Source organism: Chelon labrosus, assembly GCF_963514085.1.
Source record: "Chelon labrosus genome assembly, chromosome: 1".
In the NCBI taxonomy this organism is placed as follows: Eukaryota; Metazoa; Chordata; class Actinopteri; order Mugiliformes; family Mugilidae; genus Chelon; species Chelon labrosus.
This window is the reverse complement of record NC_140337.1, coordinates 21,365,806-21,384,886: the sequence shown is the minus strand read 5'-3', so window position 1 is coordinate 21,384,886 and position 19,081 is coordinate 21,365,806. Positions and strand designations below refer to the sequence as shown.

Sequence of the window (19,081 nt, the reverse complement as noted above, 5' to 3'; positions counted from 1 at the left end):
AAACCGGCACGGTTAAACCACGGGATAACTGGATGACACGTGTCTTTGTGTATTCGTGCGTGTGAGTGTGTGTGGGCAAGCCATCTACGCAAGGAGGGGTGAGGGCAACATCTACGCGAACGTGGCCGTCTGTTCAACCTGTACTTTACGTCGTAATTATTTGGAAAACATATTGAGCTTCGAGGACCTATTCTTTGGATTTACATACTTTTTTATTACGGAGGCTCGAGCGCGCCAACGCATGTGAGTGTGTGTTACGGTTTACGTGCCAATCCCATGCCCCCTCTCTCCTCTGCCATCTGTGCTCCTGGCATGGCTCCTTAGTGTCGGTAATGAAGAAGAACGTCCCCTCCCCTCACCCCCCACCATCGCCTCCCCGCTCTCTCACACACACTCGAACATCCTCTCTCTGTTTCGTCTCCGCGTCTGGCCCTGACAATCCTTTTCTCGTCCAACATCTCCTCTTCGCTCGCAAATGACTCCGCAGCAGCGTACGGCTGATCTGTCCCAGGTATATCTCTGCTTCTGAAAACTCCTCAGCTGCATCCGCTTGACTTGCTATTGATTTTTTTTTTTTCTTTTTTTTTAACAGAGCCTCTCAGCATGTTGCCTCTTAGGTTCAAACGCTTGAACGCTTTCCGCCCACCCCAAATGAACAAATCCTATAAATACTGCACGTCTCGTTGCTGCACTGAAAGGGACCTCTGAAGTGTTCCGAATCATGCCCCGATAACCCACCCTAACCCAACCCTCAATTACACAAGTTTACACACTCTCATACACAGAGTGGTAAAGTGTGTTTTGAGGAGCTGTACGGACCCGAGCCAAGCTGCCATATACCTGACCTTAATTCTCATATTGCTCTTTCCACAAATAATTCAAACTAACCGTACTGCACGGCGCTGCATGCAAATGTCAAAGTTGTCCCCTGCCAGAAAAGCCCTACTTAGCATTTATGTGACAAACTATTACCGTATTTTTTATCTCCAGCTCAAATGGCCCCACTCCCAGAACCTCCATTCTCCCAACCTCCATAATCAACGCAACCTTAGACTGAAAACCTCAAAACATCTATTGAACTATTACCGTCAGCTTTGTCCGATTGTTGGTTGGTGGTCAGTGCCTGGGAACCATTGTCCATCTGTTGTTTTCCGGAGAAAAACTCAACAAAGATCGTATACTGCTTTCCGTTTGGAAGTCGTAAGCGGCGTTTGAGCGTACGGACCCGTAACGACGTAGGTTTCCGTTCAGATTGCGCTCTGATTTGGTGCGAGCAACCTTTGGCAGACGCAGTAAATAATACAACGGCATTTCCAAATATAAAAAAGTCGTTAAAGTTAAATGGTGCTCAACACCTTCTTTCATAATGAATGGCAGGCTGTGAAGACAGAGTGAACACCGTATTAATTAATTAGGTATGCACTGCGTAAAATTTAAAATTTGTGTTGAAGAGTAGCACTGGGTAAAACTGGGTATTACTGCATTATCTATCCATCTATCTATCCATCTATCTAACTAACTATTAGCATATGGTATACGTTATACCAGGGGTCGCGTTAACCGAATATTTTCCGTCATTGACCGTTTTTTTTAAAATGTGACGGAAAAATCTGAAGGCCATCCGTCATTTTGACAGATTGCAGTTCACACCCCTGACCACTTGGTGGCGGGTGACGTTATTAATTGGCTCTTGTCACTCATCGCAGTTTGCGTTCCAAACATCGCAGAACTTTTGACGGCGCACGATTTCCTGGTACACCGATTATACTGATGTACACGCCAGAGCTTGGCTAGCCATAGACCATAATATATATGTATATATGTCTATGTCTATGTAGCTAACAGCTAGCAAAATGGAATTTGCATACCACCAAAGCACTTCAACCCTACGGTACCATCTAAGAGCTGTTTACGCTAGCAGTCACGTTCCGAGTACGGACAAGACCTGTCGGCAGCCGAAACGTTTTTTTGTTGTTGTTGTCGTTTTTTTTTTTTTTGTTACCATTTAAAGTCAATACTGTTCTGAAAAAAGTATTTAAAGTTAATGAAAATTAAATGAAAATTAAATGCTATTGAATATGTCTTTATTATCATTTTAAAAAAATTAAAGTGATGGGTAAAAATAGATTATGACGGAATTTTTATGACTCTGTTATACATTTTATATACTTTGTATATTGTTGTATATACAAAACAACTAGTAGCCAAGGGTAGTGCTCATAGTTGCTGACCTGACCTGACCTGACCTGATCTATCTATCTGTCTATCTATCTATCTATTAGCATATTGTATATGTTATACATTGTATATATACGTTGTATATTGTTGTATATACAAAGCAACTACTAGCCAGTGGTAGTGCTCATAGCTGCTGACCTGATCTATCTATCTCTTTCACTTTTAGTGGCATAAAGTGTGCATTTCTTTTATTTTAAAGCATTCAGCTGGACCTAGTAAGCTGGACAACGTATGCCCTGACATGCCATCACACCCTTGTTTCTCCGAACCGTCTCGAGGGCAGTAGTTCAGGAGACTTCTGGATGCCGTGTCTTGCCAAACCCCACGTCCGGTGCCCTTTTTCCTCGCTCTCGCCCCGCGATGAGATTTCCCCCCCGCGCGAGCTCGGCCTCGAACAGATGGCACGGTTCAGCATGGCATCGCACCAGCCGACACAGTGGCATGTCAAACAGGCGGTCGCGGGCCCGGGCACGCCGAGCGCGGCCATACTGTACTGCCATATGGGAATAATGCGCGGCGAGATCACACTGGATGGGCTGGCAGAGTGAGATGCACGGCCCGATTTGCACGCAAATCAGAATGAAAAGACTTGGAATACCAGAAGTATCCTCGTATACGTGCAAGACTCAGACTGCACACACACACACACCAATGGCTATTCACCAGACTGTGGCCAAGGCCTCGAACTTAAATGCTCCGAGCACCGTTGCACACACACATGCACAAAAACACTCTGCGGCCAAGAGATGACACTCCGAGCAGCAGACATGCACCGCACACTCACAAACACACACACACTCATTACACATTAGCATTAAAGCGCACACACACACAGTCCCGTTCACACACCAGCGGCAACACACAAACACACACTCCCTCGAGTCCTCCGCCCGACGGTGATGATGGCCCGCGTTCAGGAGGTTAATGGCTGTTTGCCCCTCGCAACCTTCACACTTGATTACTCAAGCCGACTGCTGTCTGGACGGCGGGGGACATCTCCAGGACAGCAAAGCCCTCCCCGCCGCCACTCTCACATGCAAACCGTGTTCATTAGAAATGTTAATGCGGGGGCTGAGGAGACCCCGGGCGAAAAAACGGTACGGGCTAGGCTCTTGTAAAAAGCAAACAGGATTTAGAGACGTCTGCCAAAGTGGAAACAACCCTCGGCTCTTTTTTGTTTCTTGTTCTGATTTTGTTTTTTAAGCAGACCACAGCGACGGAAATGGTTTATTACTGCCTTGACTAGTAGACAAACAATCTTGTTAATGAATTGCTATTTTTTACTTAGTTTTTAGGGAGGTACATTGCTGCACTGTTCACTGGAAGAGCGAAATGCCTGGCTGAATGAGGAACCTTGCTGAAGGAACCTTGCATACAACGAGCAACTGGAGAATGCACAAGGACGAGATGGTTTCTGTTCATGCAAAGCTTTTGTAACATGTGCGCTGGGCCGCTGGATTGACGCCCACTCTTCTTTGTAACCATGCAGTGCTGCCCTTGCACGGATCACAGTGCTTAAACAAAGCCGTCACGATGGTGAAATTCCAGGCGACGATTAACTGTCACATAAATAACTGAGATTAACAATGTGTGCCTTTGCTGAAGGTTTGCGGATTTTCTTTGAACGCGCTCCTCCCGCCAACTGTGTTCAAAAGCCGTTAACACGCTCCACCTTAACCCACGTTAATTAGACACTTTATTTATTTCGCAGTAACTAACTGCCGGGATGAAACTGCCTCTGCGGGTGTCTTTCCAAGTTTGGTGGATCGGACGGGGTGAGAGATTCGTTGATGTCTTTTTAGATTAGTGGTATTAGCGCCTTTGACTGTAAATCCGACAAATTGCCTCCTCCAAGTCATTGGGCTCTCTCTCTCTCTTTTTTTTTTTTCCCCATTTAGCTTAGAACCAAAAAATGTGCCCACAGCACTGTGGTGTTTGGTTTTGCAACTAGAACATTAAAAGTCGTAACTGCTTTCTGAAATGCCGTCTTGAGATAAGTAGTCGGTGGCACTAATTCTCTGCTCAGAAGCCGCTAAACCACGGCACAAGATGGTGTCATTGAAAGAGCCGGCATCAAACAGGGGAAGATAATGCCTCAATATTGATGGGAATAAGTTTCATCGAGCTTGTTTTATACAGCTGGAAGTAAATGACTCTGAAGATATGCAAAGTAATCAGGAGATTGAGTAAGAAATGTGACTGACATACAGCGAACAGCCACAAGATATTGATGTTATGACCACTGACAGGAGAAGTGAATAGCATTGACCATCTTGTACAATTCAGTGCTCTGCTGTGAAGCTTTTGGACCTGGCATTCATTCATGTAGATGTTACTTAGACATGTAGCACCCACCTAGACCAGACCAGGCACCCCTACCCCATAGCAATGACACTCCTTGATGGCAGCAGCCATCCCCAGCAGGACGCACACAAAAAAAAAAATGCTTTAGGAACAGCTAAAAAAACGTTGGATACGTCGACACGAAGAGGCAACTGAAACACTTAAAAGATGCAAAGTTATAAAAGGAGATGTCGTGATTCCTAATTTCTTATTCACCGCTTGTTTAATCTGCACAGTGAACATATCACTCTACGGTTGATTAATTATAGCCACAGGCACACAATTTAACTTTATAAATAATAAATAGTAATGGTGTGAACAGACAGACTGCATGCCACAGACATATTTCTCATTTGGGCAAGCGATAATAAATAATTCGTTGTGTAATTTAATTTAATGGAGGAAAAACAAAGGCGAGTGACTTGCAAAAATAAATAAATAAATAAATAGACCAAAGAAACAGATTGAAATGAAGCAAATCCATATAAAAATTATCCTTTATTACATTTAGTTTTTTTACATTAACTGTATTACTCAACTGAGTTAATGTTCACTGGGTTATAAAATGCTTTCCTTGACATACCATGTATTTTTTTTTTCTTTCTTTCTAATGGAAAGAAATCTTACTCAATCTGACTCCACACTGACGGCAAAACTACCCCCTACAACCCACCGGCCCTGGCTGTTACTGATATACGTGGCTAAAATTGAATTTACGGAGGTAGGACTATGCAAATGATACCTTATTCAGAAACCCAGGGGTGCCACTTTATGATTCATGACTAGTAACTCTGTTAAAAGCCTTCATTGACTTTCAGATGCAGTGAAGAGTCGTGTTTAAAAACGAGCCCAGCGACAGCTAAATTAGAGAGCGCGTTTTGGCCGAGCCACAGAGGCCATTAGTGTATACAGTGTATCAGTGGAGGGCTGTGCATTTTCAACCTAGGCCTTCAATGCACTCTAACTTTATTCAAAACACGTCTTAATACGGTCGTTATGACGGTGACCATCAACATCATACAGATACACAATAAAACAGGACGTCGCATCGTAGACGGGTGTCTCATATAGCGAGATGAATGCCATTACTAAAGGAAGAAACTCATTTAGAACAATTCGGAAAGTCTCCTCTCACTCACTGCAGACCCAGCGCCACATACGCCAACTACAGCACTAGCATCAATGTCGACCCAATAAAATGGTAAAAATATACATAAAAGATGTAAATGTAATTCATTTTACTTGTCAGAATTTAAGAAACAATTTAGAGTTCTCCTCTAAGCCTGTCAGGTAAGGGTATCGCTCATAGTTGCTGACCTGAAAGTGGCGGACACGGCCTTTTCCCGCCTAGCTCAGGCTAGCTAGCTTCAGGGTTGGGCGGCTGAAGCTAGCTAGCTAGCTAACTCCTTCAAAGTCCGCTGTGAAAATGTCTTTATAAGAAGATCTGCAACCAAATCGATAGCGTCTCCTCCTTATCGTGGGTTCAACAAATAGCTATCAAAACGTTAACGGGGACGATTTGCTCGCAACAGATGAACACGAACCGCTAGCTTGGCTTAAACTGAGCAGTTCTCTGACCCTTCAATAAGAGGATGCGAAAACGCTGACGCTACCGTAGGCCACAGAGAAGGCCTAATAATACAAACTTGAAATGTGATTGGTTAAAGGAACAGCGTCATTACAAGGTGTTTCAAACTTCAGCCGCCTACAGTTTTAATTGTGAAGGACCAGGAAGATTTCTTTGACTCCGGCAACACATGACGGCAGAAATATGACTGGATAAAAGCTCTAATACATAGTTGACTGCCAGAAGCACCGCAGCTGAGAGACAGACAAGGCATAAAATGAAAAGCACAGACTATGGAGAATAATTTATTAAGATTAATGGTAAAATATTAAAATGTAAGTCAGTGATTTTGATATATATTTAGGCCAGTAGAGAAGACTTACTGCAGTATATTATACATGTGTGTTTGGATATAGGTCTTTCTGTCTACTATTTTTTTGTTATTATTTTTTTCCTTAGTCACTCTGCAGGCTCCACTGCAGCATGGTTTACCAAATGGTTATTATATACACATGCCATATGTGGGAATGGAAGTAGAAATGGCTTTTCTACTGCTGTGGAATGTGGTTTATAGAAGGGCTGAGGGTTCTTCAATGGAGGCAAGTGACCCTTATAGACTCTTTATTTTCCTGCAGAAGCCCGGTCTGATTGCAGAAACAGTTACATAAGACTGCAGGAACTAATATCATTTCTACGGCAAGAGACAGGATTTACTTTGCTCTTCGGAGTTATCTGGGTAAGACCTCTTTTGACGCTAATGCCATTTGGCTCCCATCTTAAGATATCATATTTTCTAACTCAAAGGAGCGCGGGCCTATCGCTGCGGATCTGATGAAAAGCAAGGGCGTGTGTGTGTTTCTGCGTGCGCGTGTGTGTGTGCGAGACAGAGTTCCATGATTTCCATCTAAATGGCAGCCATCTGCTAAGAGCAAAGATGCAGTGATGGAAATGAAAGATATAAGCAGATAACGCGGATAAGAACGCAGAGAGACATCTCTATCAGAGCCCTCCTCCATCCATCACTCGTTTCCATTTTCTTTCTTCTTATTGCCGCTAACTATATTTCCATCCACTTCTTCCTCCATTCCAACCCACATTTGTCCCCCTTAATCTATCAAGTCCTTCCTCTCCCCCCTTTAAAGTGCCTCTCGTTTCTCTCTACTGTACATGTAGTAGCATGCGAGTGAGTGCATACAAGATGTATTTGCAGCGGGCGTGGGGGGATTTGGGAGCGATATAGTAAGTAGGGGGTCTGGCAATAAGATGAGGACAGTGTCCCACGCTGGCACAACAGCCCCCCTAGGGCCGCAACCGAAAAAAAAACCCTCTCCCGCCTGGTGCTGCTTTGCAAACAGAGGTGGCCCGAGTGTGTCTGTGTGTGAGAGTACTAAACTGTGTGTGCGTGTGTGCGGTTATGATGGCGACGGAGGGGTCGACGAGAGAGGAGGAATAAGAAGCAGGGAGGGGAGCGGCACACAGATTATGACCCCCAGCCATGATTATCTACGCCTGCCGCTCTGACCCCCCCGTGCCAATTACAGAGATAAGGCAGCCTGTGACTGTGTGTGTGTGTGTGTGTGTGTGTACAAGAGAGTGTCTACTATCCTTTTTCTGAGGCAAAATACATGTGTGATGCTTGCTTGCACACAAGACATCTGTATTCAGAGGTTGCTATCGGGAGCCACACACTATTTCTTTCCCAATGTTCTTGCCCCTACGCGAGAGAGAGGGAGGGAGGGAGGGGAGGTAGAGGGGAGGAAGGGGGGCTCTGGTGCTGTAGCACAACAAGATAACTGCAGTTGATAGCTTCTGGAATTGCAGATGGCCACCGCAGGAAGACGCATTTGAGTCGGGGAGATGTTGAGAGGACGCCCGATTGATATCAAGAAGCAGGTAATGAATCATACAATTTACCCGTCCTCTCCAGAATCTCACAGCTCCTGCTGGAGCTTCAAAGACAGGCAACGTCCTCTCCTCCCCCCCCCCCCCCTTCATACCACCATCTGCACCCTCCATCTTTTTTTCCTTCCCCTCGCGTCCCCCTGCTTTCTTCTTATCGCTTTCCTTCGTCCCCTACTCACATCTCTCTCCCTCACACTCTAGGAAAAAGGTACCGGGGGTGAGTGGGGAGGGGGAGAAGGGGGGCCGCTGATTTATGATTTGAAGCGAATTTGCCAGCGTGCTGTGGCAAGAGGGTATGGTCCTCTGGGACAGCCATCACTCCTGCAAGGCAGTATGGGTCCGGACAGCTCCAGGCTGCTGCTGGTTCTCTCATTAGAGTCTCTGTAATGAGTCCACATCTAACCTGTCGCCGGTGCCACATAGCACTGAAGAGAGGCAGACTCATCACGGACTAAAAGGGTGTGCCATTGAGGCAGCCTCAACCCCTATTCAACACAGAAGTCCAGTCCTGAGTTCAGGTTTTTTTGACGTAACTGACAAAGAAGTAGATGCAAAAGAACTCAGCACCCCCTGGGGACAAGGTAAATATGTTACTGTTGATGATACAAGCGGGAACATATTGTATACCTTTGCATGTGAGATCTTAACCTAACCTTTGTTGAGCTTTTTGCTTTAGATGTGTTTTTTATTGTAACACTGCAAGTACTGCAACGCTGCTAGTAAACAAAAAGGTTCCAATTACTGTTCAAATTTTCATGAAAAGGCTACAAACAGCAGCCTAAAAGACTTTCTAACTATTTGCCAGACTTTAATTTCAGCACTGCGTACTCGTCAGGCCGGGAACAAAACGTCCAGATGCGTATTACATAAAGGACGGATTCCTCAATGGCTGCAGTAACCAGAGAAACACACAAACCTGAAGTCATTCTCACCATGCAAACAGGTGTGAGCACGGGTAACAGTGTTGCTGGTAAACGCAGCTTGAACTACTTGGCTAACAAAAGCGGAGACACTGAAAGGTAGACGTACAAGGCCCTCGACAAGTTAAAGATTTGAAACTGTGGCTGCAAGCAGACACTTGGAACACTGACGGGAACAATTTGTATTAGACAAAAAAAGGAAGTAAGTAAGTGAGGAAGGAAGGCGCTCTCTTCACCTGGTTAGGCCTGGCGAGAAGCAGCTTGCCTCGAGAGTCTTCGAGAGCGGAGGCAAGAGACAAGAGATACGAAGGAAGTCAATAGAAAAAGAAATAACTACAAGGCACAGTACCACCCTCGTTAGGGCTCCTACATTTGCTCAGCATTAGCAACCGCTCCGACCATGGCTCATCACCCCTCCCTGCATGTACTCCAGATAGACTAATGCCCTTTAGTTTTGCAGTAAGAGCTCTTCTGCTCATTTGCACAATTGTGTGCAACCATAACTTGGAATTGAGAGCCAAATTTTCTCTCCTAATTAAGCCGCTATTCTTCATTTTTATTTTCATATTAAAACATACACCGCATCCAGTTGCACGTCTTTGTATTTGTGCTTTGACGTGTGGCCTTGGCTGTGTGGCGTTCTGACAGATAGCGGCCTCAGCTATCTCATTAACATTATGTACAATGACAGCGCTATAGGTCACAGTATAGCCGGGCGGAAACGAGCAGATAGAGGTGTACCCGTACGGCATGTCCTGTGGCGTGTGTCCACGCAGAGACACTAGCGCGCTCAACTCCTACTCTAATTAGAAAAACGATGTTATCGCGTATTTACTTGAAGGTTATTTGGGTTTCGAAACACGTCCTTTCAGTCAATTTCTATTAAAACATGCAAAGAGGAGAAGGGTACTCCAACGTACCATTTACATCCATTAATGTCCAGTCTCAAAGTGTGAATTGGATGCACCATTCACATCCATTAATGTCCAGTCTCAAGGCGTGAAATTGACACACCATTTACGTCCATTTAAGTCCAGTCACAAGGTGTGAAATGGACGCACTATTTACGTCCATTAATGTCCAGGGGAAAGGGCTGCCTACAGTATATCTAATGAGTACTTTGGCGCTCAGCAATGCACCAATATCAGTAATATTGAATTCGGTAAGTACTGGGGAACATGTAGTTAATTTTTGGAACCTATTGCCAAACTATATTATTGTTTTTGAACACAAATCCATTCAGATAAAATGATGTATCCATCTGTGAGGGTGCACAGACATCAGGCATTATGTTAATAATACGCTCATTGGCTCACTGCATCACATTTGGCCTGGAGTTTCTGAGAATAAAATGAACATTAAACAAAAAACGGATATCCACCACTGGAGCATTAAATTGCCTTTAAAAATCAAACCTCACTCCGAGCGTCTCCAATGTACATTTTATGCGGAGTAAGTGATACGCGCCCCAACTTCACCGAGTTGGGGGCGCCGCATATGCTAAGGGCATCTCCGAGAACCTCCTGCAAATCCATCTTTGACGTCCGCTTGGCTCACACTGGACGCGATGATTCACGATTTAAGCGAGCGATAGCTGGAAATTCATTTCAGTTTAATAATATTTGTGATTCACTGAGAAATTAAGAGAAAGCCATCTGCTCGGAGGAAACTGAGAAAGTGTCGGCGAGGCAGATACGCGCCGAATTCCTCACATCACTCATTCAGACTCAAAATGGCCGTGACATCTGCTGGTTCTGAACATGTGTACTTTATCTACCGTGGAGAAGGGGTATGAGTTTGAGGATGTGCGCGCAAGTGTGTGTGTGTGTGGGTAAAATCTCAGATTAATTTATCCGCCCACAATGTGTGTCAAGTGATGCCTGCATCTGCGAATGCATGTGTGTGCAAATGTGCGTCTGCGTTTGTGGGCGTGCACATTGAAAGCATTGGACAGAAGCTGGTGCTATGAGTCATCAGTGTGCTATTCTTATTGACCTACGTCATTGTTCAACTAGAATTAGCAAGAAATACCTCATTTGGAGTTTACATCTCTATATGCCTGTTCAGACGTACTGTATAATATATGTAGCGAAGGAATTTAAATAAAAATGTGGATGTCACATTGAAGCTGGCCTTGAACTTTTATGAATATAGAATATTCCAGAAAACCCGGATGCAATGCCTCTGGACGTGGCTGTCAAATGATTTGAGGCCTAATAAAAAAATCCCTGAAGTGAAGAGTGCTTGGTTATATGTCAAGAAGTAGATTACTAAAAATAGGTACATGTATATTTAGTTTCTAGTAAGTAAATATATGGGATATACCAAACACCTGAATCTAGGGCAACCTGACTTGTAGTGTGTTTTGAAGATGATTCACCGCTCATCAAAGTAGCTGCTTCAGTTCTAAATGACTGGTGGGGAGTTGGGGTTAAAATAGAAACATTGGTGGGTGTTGCCCACCTGAAATTTGCATGACTAGGGTCACACCATTTACGTCCATTTAAGTCCATTCTCAAGAAATGAAATGGACGCACCATTTACGTCCATTTAAGTCCAGTCTGAAGGTGTGAAATGGACGCACCATTTACATCCATTTAAGTCCAGTCTGAAGGTGTGAAATGGACGTACCATTTACATCCATTTAAGTCCAGTCTCGAGGTGTGAAATGGACACACCATTTACGTCCATTAATGTACAGTCTCAAGGTGTGAAATGGACGCACCATTTACGTCCATTAATGTCCAGTCTGCAACTGAAGAAGCTACTCGGATGAGTGGTGAAACGTCTTCTCTAAAAATCTACAAGTCCAGTTGCCTTTTTTGAACTTTTTTGGATACAGTCTCAAGGTGTGAAATTGACGCACCATTTACATCCATTTAAGTCCAGTCTCGAGGTGTGAAATGGATACACCATTTCCGTCCATTTAAGCCCAGTCTCAAGGTGTGAAATTGACGCACCATTTACGTCCATTTAAGTCCAGTCTCATGATGTGAAATGGACGCACCATTTACGTCCATTAATGTCCAGTCTCAAGGTGTGAATGAATGGAAAAATTCTTGGTGAGGAGTGGATGTTAAAGCTTGTTACATACTCAGCGAGAAGTGAGAAATTTGTTCTCGCTCCTAGGGCTGCGAGTAAAAGAAAAAAGTTTCGTTCTGGCCGGATAATTTATACTTCTGCCCTGTTGATGTGTCGACAACGAGCTGCAAGAACTCCCAAACGAGGGCTGCGAGAACAAACTTTTCGCAGAATATGTAACAGCCTTACACACCAGACTAAAAAACCCAAAAGAACAGACAGCACGTGGTCAACATTAATCAGGACGACCATTACATCCAAACTGTTAGGCTATGAACTGGTAAATTCAATCAATGATGACTTAGTTTACTACTTCCATATGACCAGATACCGTTTTGATTCTGCTTTCCTTCCCCAATTAATGGCCCTCTAACAACCTTTTAGTAGCCAATAACCCTGCAAGTACAGTTGCCCTTGCTTCAGCCCCTTTTGTGGATATACCATGACCTGGATGACTGAGAGAGAACCTTAACAGAAAATATGGTAGTGTCTATTTATTTAGTCATTCTACACTGCTTCTGCTAACGTATCCCTTGCCAAAACCAAGCTAGCAGCTCAAACAGCTTTGAACATACACTATATTACCAAAAGTATTCGCTCACCTGCCTTTACTCATTCTATGAACTGAAGTGCCATCCCATTCCTAACTCATAGAATTCAATATGATGTCGGTCCACCTTTTGCAGCTATTACAGCTTCAACTCTTCTGGGAAGACTGTCCACAAGGTTGAGGAGAGTGTTTATAGGAATTTTTGACCATTCTTCCAAAAGCGCATTGGTGAGGTCACACACTGATGTTGGTCGAGAAGGCCTGGCTCTCAGTCTCCGCTCTAATTCATCCCAAAGGTGTTCTATCGGGTTCAGGTCAGGACTCTGTGCAGGCCAGTCAAGTTCATCCACACCAGACTCTGTCATCCACGTCTTTATGGACCTTGCTTTGTGCACTGGTGCACAGTCATGTTGGAAGAGGAAGGGGCCCGCTCCAAACTGTTCCCACAAGGTTGGGAGCATGGAATTGTCCAAAATGTTTTGGTATCCTGAAGCATTCAATGTTCCTTTCACTGGAACTAAGGGGCCAAGCCCAGCTCCTGAAAAACAACCCCATACCATAATTCCTCCTCCACCAAATTTCACAGTTGGCACAATGCAATCTGAAATGTACCGTTCTCCTGGCAACCTCCAAACCCAGACTCGTCCATCAGATTGCCAGATGGAAAAGCGTGATTCATCACTCCAGAGAACGCGTCTCCACTGCTCTAGAGGCCAGTGGCGGCGTGCTTTACACCATTGCATCCGACGCCTTGCATTGCACTTGGTGATGTGTGGCTTGGCTGCAGCTGCTCGGCCATGGAAACCCATTCCATGAAGCTCTCTGCGTACTGTACTTGGGCTAATCTGAAGGTCACATGAAGTTTGTAGCTCTGTAGCAATTGACTGTGCAGAAAGTCGGCGACCTCTTTGCACTATGCGCTTCAGCATCCGCTGACCCCTCTCCGTCACTTTACGTGGCCTACCACTTCGTGGCTGAGTTGCTGTTTTTCCCAAACGCTTCCATTTTGTTATAATAGAGCTGACAGTTGACTGTGGAATATTTAGGAGCGAGGAAATTTCACGACTGGATTTGTTGCACAAGTGGCATCCTATGACAGTTCCACGCTGGAATTCACTGAGCTCCTGAGAGCGGCCCATTCTTTCACAAATGTCTTGTTTCACAGTCTGCATGCCTGAGTGCTTGAATTTATACACCTGGGGCCAGGCCAAGTGATTAGAACACCTGATTCTGATCATTTGAATGGGTGAGCGAATACTTTTGGTAATATAGTGTATGTTTATATACATGCAGGTAGCCGAGTCTGAACTGTGTACTCTGTACTGGACTGTAATGTTGCTTTTGTCTACACACACCGACACACACCGCGGATCATTCCGTTTTGAAGTGAGCACCTCCAGGTAGACGGGCCAAAGGGTAAGACTTTAGCAGACGGAGCGCTGGCACCCCACACGCCGGCCATATGTCATGCCAAATCTCGTCTCATCTTGCACTAAGAGAAGGTGCCGCTGGAGGCAGAAAGGCCACCTTCCAAACAGATATCATCAGCTTGACACGATGACCTGACCTGACTGGAGCTGAGGGCTACGGCTCTTCTCTGTATCATATCTAGATGCACTAAGTTGGGAGAGCTGGGTCGCAATACACTGCATTAAAAATACATCCTTCACTTCCTAAGTCTCACAAAGCACTCCAGCATTTCAGTCTTGAGTTGTATGTATCCACCAACCAGACAAGTAGCACTTTTCATCTGCTTGTATTCTGATTCATATGAAAAAACAGATCAGCCACAATATTAAAACCACTGACAGGTGAAGTAAATAACATTGACAATCTTGTGACAATTCCATTTTTCTGCTGGGAGACCTACACAATATTAGGAAGGTGGTGATAATGTTATGCCTGATCGGTGTATTCAGTGACTCTGAAGGAACAGTTTTTTGCAGAACTTATGATACAGCGAAGTTAAAATTTGACCTTTTGGATAGAAAATGTCACCACTTCATCAGTGCATCCAGTTAGATTTGCGAGAAATTTAATTAGGCTATGAGTCACAATGACCTTTGAGCTTTAACCACCAAATTAGAATCTTTTCATCCTTGAGGCCGAGCGGACGTTTGTGTCCGGTCAAGGTGTTTCCGAGCGTCGAGGAATCGAGTTATAGCTGAAAAACACGGTTTCGTGAGGGCACTCGACCTTGACCTTTCGCCAACAAACTATAGATATAAATAGGGCACAAGCGAATATTTGCGCCATGTCTGAGGAAATTCTTTGATGGCTTTCCTGAGATATATCGTGTGCTAGACATATTGTATGTACTGTATGACACAGTTTCCCCACGCGCTCAGGCATATAAGGAACAAGAGGGTCGATAGCTGACATACTGTAGCTGTAACACTAGAAGGAGTCAGTCAGATGCATTAATATTTTGTGCATTCTACTCCATATTCGCCAATACATTTCACCATCTCCATTACAGTGACATATTAGCAGTGCTGCTTCCCTATAAAGGCCGTGCTAGCTATCTGTATTCATGGACTAGCAAGCGGAGAGACTTGGGCTCCTTGATTTTCTAACTCAAATTCAAGGCTTTAGTTACTGAAGGGCTCTGGAGGAGGTATCGACCGGGAGATGTCACGGCACTGAATAAATTGTTGTCCACTAGTTCTGCCTGGTTTCTTCGTTCTCTATTTTTCAGACGCCTACGGACTCGCAACTCCTCCTTCACGGACGCACGCGCTTACGGTTTGAGATACCTGACTAAGAGGGCACGCTTCTGCACGAGCATGCTCAGCCACCCCCAAAAAAACATATATCTAAAAAAACAACACAGAGTTCAGTATTTGTGACAGATTGCCTCTCGAGCAGAATAACCAGATCAATATTTAAACTTAACAGGTGAAGGGATTTTTTCCATCCAGCTAGAGGTTATATGACAGATGTAAAATCCAATTCTCTGACCGCGAAACCTTCCTCCCACTTGAACACGCACGTTGAAAACTTTACAGTAATGAAGCCGTCAAATTCCAACTAAAAGAGAAATGGTTTTCGACCCTTGTGCAAAAGGAAGAAGAATATGCTTCAGTCTGCAACTCCTCCCTTCTGCAGGGAGACCACGCAATATTCCTAGAGCTTCTGTGACATCTAGTGGTTAAGCGGTGGTACTGACATATGCCAGTGGTACAGTGGTACATAATACAGGATGCAGTTTGTCATCCGCTCCATACCCTGCGGAGGCTTGGGACGGGTTTTGGATTGTGCTCCATAAACCCGGACATAGCCTGCATTCGTGTGCAGTGACGTGACACAGTTACGGTGCAACCTGAACCTGTGAAGCTGACCCTGCAGGAGCAACACAAGTCAAGTATTTGGGGAATAATAAAGCATCCACAAATCAATAAATACATCTGCAAACTACTTACTTTCTGTCATGTCCCCCTCCCCCGCCACACACACAAACGTTGCAAACATGAGGTCTTCTCCGTTTTCTCCGGCACTTACCTGTGGGGCTGGCTGTTTCAATTGTCAGCGGCCACGATAGAAATAACAGTTTGCTATCATTCTGTCAGCGCGAGGCAGAAAACATTAGCTTTCTCCGAAAACAAGCACACACCAGGTGGTGCCGTCTCTCGGCGGATAAGCAATTAGCTTTCTGGGGGGGACAAAGCTACAGTTTGTCCCACATAGAAAACAAGCAACACCTGCGTGTGCAGCCGCGTGGAGCCGAGGCTCAGCGGCACATAATAGAAAATAGGAACATCCGACGGGGGGAGTGTCAAGTTGCCCTTTTCTGAATGCATTTTTGACAGGAAAATGACTAGAATGGGTAATAAGCAAGGGGAAAGGCGATGGGAAAATAAACAAATAAATCATCGCTGGGTGTGATAGGCAAGTGAGGAGGGCAGCGGGATGGAAAACCCTGATAATTATGCAAGTGAAACATTAATTAAGTCAGAGAGCGGGGAAATTAAAGTGACATAACTTATGGATGGGAGGAAAAACACACAAATGAAAGAGAAAAAACTGAGGCATAGACTGTATATAAATATGGACTACGCGTCACCGCTTTCTTGCATTGGACAAGCTGACGCTAGTTTCCCGGAGATACGGGCGTGGCGGCATCTTGTGAGTTTGGAGCCAAAGTCTGAGCAGTACGGCCCAAGGGCGGAGCTATACAATGTTGCGTTACCGATGCCCCGCCCACACTTCCTCCAGACTCACTGGCATTTTTGTTTAATTAACACTACGCTCTGCTCTATCTCCGCCAATTACAAGGAAATGTTGGATTACACACTGTACTTGTTTTTTTTTTTTTTACAACTCTCACAGCCTCATGGGACCGCTTTACGGAGCAGTTGGCATGGCAACTGGTAGTCACCATTATGTCACATCCTGTTTCTTTAGCGTCAAATAATTAAAGTGACGGAACTTATGGATGGGAGGAAAAACACACAAATGAAAGAGAAAAAAAATGAAAATTTAAATGAAAAAATGTGCTTCAGAGGTGAGTAAATAGCGAAAAGAGATGTCACGAATCATGGGCACAGGAGAGAGAAGGAGGCGCCACTGCACAGAATCAGGATGAGATAGACAGAAACATTTTTAGTCAGAAAAATGGATAGAACCACTTACTGAGGCTACAGTCTATCCTGATACAATCTGGCGGGAGAGAGAGCGAAATGGTGAGATCAAACAAAAAGAAAAGGAGAAAGAGAGAGACAGGGAGAGGAAGAAGAAGAAGAAGAAGAAAAAAAAAAGACAGACAGAGAGAAGAGAAAGGATAAGAGAGAGAGAAAAAAAGACATTTTACATCCTTCAAGGTACATTCTGCAGACAACCAAACATTGCTCTGGGGGCCACCATCCGGGGACAGGCTCTGAGTCAGGATCACCCTTTACCTCCATCCTTTTTTTTCTCCTTCCCATAATCCATCCCTTGTTGCCCGATACTCTCGAAGCACGGCAGAAAGCAAGACGTACACGGCACGGTCTGTGCAGTAGGCGACGGAGGGTTGGGGCGATATGAAATCTACTTTCACCAGATTTCTGGACATAAATGATGCAAGGTTTCAGCGTGATATGCAACAAAAACCGATGCATTTTTCATACTTTTTGGAATGTTAAATGATTTATTTTTCTTTATAAACATATAGACTAGTAATAATTTCAATTACAGTGAATTTTTTTGGCCGTAATTAGACGAAAAAAACTTCTTGATTTCAATTAAAAGCTGTCATGGCGTGCTCACGCTAACACTAGAGCAGCTGCAGCATCTCACACCTTTAACTTTAGCCCCGTTTCCTCGCAATCTCTTGCCTTCTGCAGCGCTTCGGGTATGAGAAACCCAACGGTGTAAATGACGAGGAAGAGTGATCTGCACATCCCAGCCACCACATGCCTGGTGCACACAAGCTGCAAAGTAAATAATAAGAGTCTACTGCGCTATCAGCTACGAGGGGTTCGTCGTTGATAAGCCTTTTGCGGCCGGTGAGCGCTCACTCTACTGGAGCAAGAAACTGAATCTGACATAAACCGACCCCTGACCCTTCTCTGGATGAGGTTATTAGCAAAGAGACACTTCCTTCCTGCAGAGATCGTTGAAGTATCACATTATTATTCCCCGCTGAATCCCACGTCTTCATATTCATCGACTGCTAGCCCCGCCCCTCCCCCCTCCATCTAGAGCTGTGAAGCAAATGTGCATGTGGCAGTGTGGTTGGGTTGTGGTCTCGAGCTGTCAACCGCTACAGAATAGTGGACACAAACAGCCAGGGACCGGCATCACTCTGTAGAGACGCGGATGTCGTGGCAGGACAGATCCATTGACATGCATTCATTTTTTTTTTCTGAAATTCAAACCGTTTCTTTTGTTGTTGTTTTTTTGGGTCAAACAAAAGTAAACAGCGTCGCTACAGGGTGTTAAACTAGAACGTGTAAGTTGTCATCTGACAGTGTTAGCATGGCAGACGTAGCTTTAGCCCGCACACTGCACACTGAACAGGTTATCGTCATTATCTGTTGCTAATACGTATCATTAAGGCTAAATCTGTCCAATTAACGCTATTCCTACTGATGAATTACCAGGATTTTAATTACCTTAACGAGGACTAAGGCCTCAACAGATGAGTAGGGCTCCTTTCAGATTGTGGGACATGTCTCACTTTAGCTGTTAATTAATTTTCTCGGAGCTATAACGAGCCTTAGCTGAGGTATAGCGTCAGACAGCAGCCGTGTGAATTTTCTTCCCGAGGTGTCAAAAGTGCAGGCGGATCGCTAGCAGGTCGAGGTGTCGCCCGGGCGCACCGGTAAGTACAAATGCGCGTGACAGCTACAGCTGTGAGCCGGTCTCTCTGGCTGTTTGATCCGAGGGCCGCAGACATACAGGCCATTGAAGGGATGAAAAGTTCCATCTTCTGAGCTTGGCCAGGTGGGGTGTTTGAATGCATGACGGAAATAGAGATAGGGTGAAGGAGAGAGAGAG

General features: G+C 44.7%; 1 protein-coding gene across 3 annotated transcripts in view; it reads right to left on the bottom strand.

The window, feature by feature from the left end:
• Positions 1-19,081, bottom strand: part of nrxn2b (neurexin 2b) — a gene marked incomplete at its 3' end in the record, with an annotated part of 633,819 nt that overhangs the window by 337,024 nt on the left and 277,714 nt on the right. For 2 of the 3 annotated variants that reach the window (XM_084551818.1, XM_084551819.1), the window contains one exon: positions 17,234-17,260. The exons of the other annotated variant lie outside the window; for it this stretch is intronic. In XM_084551818.1, coding sequence (XP_084407944.1) covers positions 17,234-17,260 — 27 coding nt within the window. The remainder of the gene's footprint in view (positions 1-17,233; positions 17,261-19,081) is intronic. 3 annotated transcript variants of the gene reach the window in all.